The sequence below is a fragment of the Tupaia chinensis genome, unplaced genomic scaffold (genome assembly GCF_000334495.1).
Source record: "Tupaia chinensis unplaced genomic scaffold, TupChi_1.0 Scaffold000493_1, whole genome shotgun sequence".
NCBI lineage: Eukaryota > Metazoa > Chordata > Mammalia > Scandentia > Tupaiidae > Tupaia > Tupaia belangeri.
In genome coordinates this window covers 649,207-655,921 of record NW_006160005.1, presented here as the reverse complement: position 1 = coordinate 655,921, position 6,715 = coordinate 649,207, and the positions used below count along the sequence as shown (strand labels likewise).

At 49.1% G+C, this 6,715-nt stretch overlaps 1 protein-coding gene across 1 annotated transcript in view; it reads left to right on the top strand.

The window, feature by feature from the left end:
• Positions 1–6,715, top strand: part of CCDC42 (coiled-coil domain containing 42) — a 17,268-nt gene that overhangs the window by 9,642 nt on the left and 911 nt on the right. The window contains exons 5-6 of the mRNA XM_006156400.1: positions 1,647–1,868; positions 1,985–2,143. Of these exons, the coding sequence (XP_006156462.1) occupies positions 1,647–1,868; positions 1,985–2,143 (381 nt within the window). The remainder of the gene's footprint in view (positions 1–1,646; positions 1,869–1,984; positions 2,144–6,715) is intronic.

Sequence of the window (6,715 nt, the reverse complement as noted above, 5' to 3'; positions counted from 1 at the left end):
TAATTGCCCCATCTTTGGGCAGCGGGCGCTTCAAGATGGCCCCTGAGTCCTTTTGACATCTGCGTGAAGTCTGAGAGATTCGCTCCCGTTGTGCAGATGCGGTTGGTCCCGTGAACTGCCGTGCACCGCTGCGTTGTGGATGGCCTCTCGGAAATGCGGACATGAAGACGTCTCTCCACTTCTTCAAGTCATTTAATGAATAGGGCCCACCTCTTTTCCAGGATTTCCTGGGTACTGTTTTCTTCTTCAGGGCAATCTCTCTCCTGCCCTCCCCCCATCTTTTTTTCTTTTTTAAGTTTATTTATTTATTTATTGAGAGAGAGGCAGAGACAGAGGGAAACACTCCCAACAGAATTCTTCATGCTGTCATCCACTCCCGGCCTCAGCTAGCCCATGTGAGCACAGCCCTCCACCCCTACCCTGGCATGTGCAAGGAGGTCCTCAGCCACGAACCTGGGACCTTCCCATGTGGCTTCAGCATCACGGAGCATTACCACTATGCCATCGTCCTACCGAACGACTGTACCTTGAGCATCCTGAAGAAGCCACACACACCCCATTCGTCTTTACCCAGGCTGTTCCCTCCACTGCAATCTGCCTCAGCTGCCCCCGCCTGCTTCTGGCTGGCTATCTTCTATTCAACGTCCAGTTTTGTTCTGATCACCCCAGGAAGTCTCTTTGGACTGCTCCTACCCGCTCCCACACTGGGTCAAGTGGCCCTTCCCCACAGAGGCATATCTGGGGAAAAGCCAGAAGGGCAGTTCCTGGGACACCAATCTATCTCTGGAAATGTCACGAGGTGGAGAAAGCACTCAGGGAGTGTCCCCTGGGTGGCTGGAAGGCACAGTTTGATAAGCCCCTGGGGAGGTGAGTTGGCATCAGGGAACCTTCTAAAGAGGATAGGTTGTAGGTCTTCTGTTCCGCTACGTGGGGCCTGCAGGTTAGGGCCAGAGTGGCAGGTTCTGGACCATGCTGGAGGATGAGAGCTGCTGGCAGGCCACCTGCCCCACTCTACCTCTCCAGCCCCACTTCTTCCTCAGAGACGTTGACCGGAGGCATCACCCACGGGCCGGCCACACCCTCTACTCACAGATAGGGCTTATCACTCTGTGTTGCAACTGCCGGTTTCTTTGCCTGTCTGTCTGTGCTCCCTCCACCCCGGCTCCCAGAGAGGGCAGGGGGCTCTCCTATCTCCTGCTGTGTCCCTTGCGTTTAGCACAGCTCCTGGCTTATAAGCGGTTCTTGGTTCCTTGGAATAGGAAAACTACCACCTTAGGAGTCATCTCAAATGTCCTCCAGAAGCAATTTGCAACCCTGGCTCTCCCTAGATTGACCTGGAGGACCTTCTGCAGAATTCAGAGGCCAGGGGCCCCCTCAGACCTGTTTATTAACCAGAATCTCTGGATCTGAGGTCGGCAAGTGACCTTTTGAAAGCGTCCTGGTGATCCAAACATGCAGCTGGTCCTGCTGTGTATTCTCCCAACACACGGCATGGGCAGCCCAGAACTGGGGACCCCAACGTCGTCACCGCCAGGGGCCTGCCTGTGCCAGTGTTCGGGTGTCCAGGCAGGGGTTGGTGGGTTGGGCCACCCGAATCAGGCCCCACAGGCCCAGGTGTAGTGACCCGAGCCCCCGGCCTGTCACAGTTCGAGGAGATCCACGAAGTGATCGCGCGCTACAAGACGCTGGTGAGCATGCACCATGACCTCATGCAGTCGGCGCAGGAGGGCCAGGAGAAGATCGAGCGTGCCAAAGCGCGGCTGGCCCGCTACATGGAGGAGAAGGACGACGAGATCCTGCAGCATAACAACGAGCTGGCGCGGCTGCAGATGCGGTTCGACCGCGCCCGCAGCGACGTCATCATCTGGGTGAGAGGGGCTGGGACGGCCGGGGACTCCTGGGCTCTGGGTAAGTGAGGGTTATGGACACACGCACACGTGCACATATACGCCTCACTCACAGCCCGCCCTCATCCTGTCCCCAGGAATCTCGCTGGGCACACATTCAGAACACCGCGGCCAAGAAGACCCTCCTGCTTGGCACCATCAAGATGGCAACACTGAACCTCTTCCAGATCGTCAGCAAGCAGCTGAAGGAGACGACCAGCGTGGCCCTGGATGACACTCACAAACAACTGGACATGGTAGGAGGAGGGACAGGCACTGGGGCCCCAAGGGGATCCAGGGAGGTTCTCCATTGGTTGACTGAAGGAAAGAACCCGAATGAGCAGGGGCTTTCCATCCATCCATCCATTCATCCATTCATTCATTCACTCATTCATTCATTTCAGGGTTTTTGCCATAGGGCAAGTGCATTTCGAGGAGAGAGAAAGGCAGAGGGAAAGTGAGCAATCACCCCTCCCTGGCAGATAGCCGCCACAATCCCTCTTCCTCCCTTCTCCTCTCTGGATCTTGGGCATGTGGGCAGCACAGGCCGCCATGATTTTCAAGCCATCTGGTCTGAGACTCAAACTAGGGTTAGCCATGTGGGAGTCCATCACCTTAACCACCGCCATCTGCTGGCCCTTGGCTTTCAAATTTTCATAGCATCTGAATCCCTAGGGAGTGGCAGTATTGCTGAGATTTCCCCCAGAGACTCTGACTCAGTCGCTCTGAGATGGGATTCCAGGAATCTGCCTTTCAGCAAGCCCCCAGGCAATGCTGTAGGTAGGGGTTCCACACCTTGAGAACCACTGCATTAGTGCTGAGATTGTTTTGTCTCCAAACCACACACACAGCAGCAGCTGGTACTCACCTCTGAGTTCATTAATTGTGCAAAACAGTCCTATTGCATTATAGTGAGAGGCTGGCTTTCTGAAGTCGTGAATTCGGGGCCCACTCTTTGTTAAAAAGGGAAACTGTCAAGTTTAGAGAAATGTTACAGTCTAGTAGCACCTACCGGAGAAATTCTCTGAATTGAAAGAACATTGAACAGGCATTTGCTTTTGCACTGTACAATTGAAGTTACTGACTGCCACCCCTGTCCGTGAGCCACCTCAAATCATGGCCACAGGTGCACACACCCCGCATTTCAGGAACACACCCCAACAGAGGCACTGGAGTGCTTCTGTTGGACATGCAGAGGGCCACGACTGAATCACCACTTGTTCCTGCGACAACGGCCTTCAGCTCTGCTGTGAAATACTAGAAAGAAAGCTCCTGGAGGTGAGAATGTGTGTGTGCTGTCCCCTGCTATATCCCTGGTGGCTAGAACAACACTCAGCACGTAGTAGACACCCAATAAAGATTTGGTGAATCCCTACAGAACACACACTAACAAAAGCAATTGACTGAGAGTCACTTCCCTACTGAAAATTAAAAATTGCCAGTAGATGGCATGGTGGTGAAGGCACTAGACTCCCACATGTCTGACTGCAGTTCTAGTCCCAGACCTGGTGGCTTGCTTTCTCACTTTCCCTCTCTGGTCAAATTAAAAAATAATTATAATAGGAACCAGAGGATGGCATAATGGTTACGTCGTTGGATTCCCACACTTAGTCGACCATAGTTTGAGTCCCAGACACAGCAGCTTAACTCATATTGGGGCGCATGTACAGGAGTGCCCAAGATCCCAAGAGGAGAATGGAGGAAAAGGGATTGTTGTTCAGAGCGTGTTAATGCCAAGCTGGTCCCGGCAGATTGTGGCATGGCCATCCTCCCTGTGAGGGAGTGATATCTTGCTTTCTGTCTCTCTGGCAAGTGCATACACCCTATAGCAAAAAAAAACCTCTCTTTTAAAAAAAATACTAATAAATAAAATTAAGTAGATAATTCTTAAAAAAAAAAAAAAAAAAAAAAGTGTGGCAGGAGCTGGTGCCGTGTGGCTGGACCCACATGAGAAAAGTCTTGGGTTTGTGTCACAGGACCTCCCTGGGCACATCAGGCCTGTATACATCTGCTTTGCATTTATTCTGTGTGACAGTACTTGTCATGGGAACCTCTCTCTGGTAAACACCACTGTGTATTCAAGAGAAAATAGCAGCAAAGAAGATAAGAGTGAAAAAAAAAAAAATAGCAGGGCCCAGACGGTGGTGCATCAGCAGTGCAATGCTCTGTGAGGCTGACCCATGTGGGAACATCCTGGTTTGCTTCCAGAGCCCTCCTTGAACATGGGCGTGCTGTGTGCCCATGATCCAGGGCTGGCTGAAGCTAGGAGTAGACTGCAGCCTGAAGACTCTGATGGGCTGCTCATCTGTCTGTCTATCTCTCCTTCTTGTTCATCATGGAAAAAAGAATGAAACTTTAAAAAAAAGACAAATAACCTCTTAGTATGATTACGAAAGAGTTTTGGCTTCATGGACCCCTCTCCCCCACAGTAGGGTCTAAGAGACTCCTGGAGGTTCTCAGACCCCCTTCCTTTCACTGTCATAAAGAAATGTGGCGTGGCAGGTGGCAACCTCTGGCTCCTTGCCCATAGGGGCATTTTCTGCTGAGACCTTGGTTTTCAATCTGACTACTCCAAAGTCTGAGCTTTCTGAATCTTTCTCTGCTTTGTTTTGCTCCTTTAGGAGTACTTCATATTGCCCAAAGTTTTTTTTTTTAAATATTCCTTTTTATTCCCATAGGATATGAGCTTACTGACAAAACTATACATGAATAAGTAGCCTAAAAAATTAAAACACGAACTTGGGAAAGAATAAGTTAAAGTCAGAGATCAAAGGGCCAGCAGGTGGTGTGGTGGTTAAGGAGCTGGACTCCCACAGGGTTGACAGCAGTTCAAGTCTCAGGCCTGGTGGCTTGCTTTCTCACTTTCCTTCTTTCTCTCTGGTGCACACACATGCCCTGTGGCAAATTAAAAAGTGATAATAATGATACATAAAATTAAATAAACAATTTTTAAAAAAATATATCTAGGGGGTCCAGCAGTTAGCGTAATGGCTATGTTGCTGGACTCCCATGTAGCGCGGTGGGGGTCCCGGCCACAGTGGCTTAAAACTCACGCCGGGCACGTGATCCGGAGAGGAGAATGGAGGAGAAGGGATTGCAGCGTGGCCATCTCCTCTGGGGGGTGATTTCTCGCTTTCTGTCTCTCTGTCTCTCTCTGTCTGTCTGACAAGAGCACACGCCCTATAGCAAAACCTCTCAAAAAAGTAAAAAATAAAAAGTAAAAACAAAAGTAAAAAATATATCTAGGGGTCATTAGGTAGTATGGTGGTTAAGGCAATGGACCTTCACATGGACAACTGTGGTTCAAGCCCTGGACCTGGTGGCTTGCTTTCTCGCTTTTCCTTTCTTTTGCTCTCTCTGTCTCTCTCTGGTCAAATTTTTAAAAAATAGTAATAAGGGGCCAGCAGATGGCATAATGGTTACATTTCTGGGCTCCCACATAATTGACTGTGGTTCGAGTCCCAAACCTGGTGGCTTATGCAGGGTGCGTGTGTGTGCATGCCCAAAATCCTGAGAGAGGAGAATGGAGGAAGAGGGTTGGGGAGTAGTCATCCCTCCAGGAGGTGATTTCACACTTTCTATCTCTCTCTGTCTCTCTAGTGCGCACACACACCCTATAGCAAAATCTCTCTCTAAAAAAAAAAAAAAAAAGTATATATATATGCATTTTAAAAAGTCGAAGAGCAAAGTTGGAAAGTGAAACACAGACTGCTAATTCTTGGATTATAATGACCTTCAACAGGGACAACAGCTGGGCTTTCTTGCAGCCAGAATGCAGTCATAAATGCGAGGGATTTCAAAATCTTCATGCCAAAATGGGATTAAAATACAAGTTTATTCTGGTGCAAAAAAATGTGAAATCCGTGCAGTTTTTTCCTAATAAGCATTTATTTAATTAGGAGAGAGAAAGCACCCTCCCCCCATGGGATGTGGTCACACTACAATCCTTTTTCCTTCATTTTTCCGGTTCATTAGGATTTGGGGCACGCATGCACATGCACCTGCTATGTATTTCAAACCACTGGGCCCGGATTTGAACTGTAGTCAGCCATGTGGTATCTGGCTTCTTCACAGCATTTAATGTATGCTATGGAGGTTGGGGAGGGTTGGGGGACAGCCCACTGCATACATTTTTCATGAACTTTTTGAAAACTCCCTCACAATTCTTGTATGAAAATATAAATTTTCTTCAGAAGGAGCGTACCTTTCCCAGGCATGTAGTTCTAATCAAATTTCTCAGTGAGGCTTCTGAGACGCTTGGTAATATTCTCAACAACACCCCCACAGCAGATGCAGCTGCTTCCACAGAACTGGGAACAGTACACGGTACAACCTAGGGAGAACGAATCTGCAAACAGCTAAGAGCTCTTGCATCTAAAATACCGTATCATGAGAGGCCCAGCATAATCCTCAAGTAAAAGCTGAACTATCTTTTTTTTTTCTTGGAGAGGTTTTTGCTACAGGGCGCATGTGCTCGCCAGAAAGACAAAGAGAGACAAAGAGACAGAAAGCAAGAAATCACCCACCAGGGAGGATGGCCATGTCGCAATCCCTTCTCCTCCGTTCTCCTCTCGGGATCTTGGGCACACACACACACACGCCTGGCGTGAGTTTAAGCCACTGGGTCAGGGACTCGAACCACGGTCGGACTACATGGGAGTCCAGAGATATAGCCATTACACCAACTGCTGGTCCCAAAGCTGAACTATTTTGAACAGCATTTTCCAAGTCCTGCTTGGCCACTCCTCGAATCCTAAAACAGTGTTTCCTATGGAGGAATAAATGAACTAATAATACATTTAGAAAACTCTGTGTTAAGTGAGAGAGTG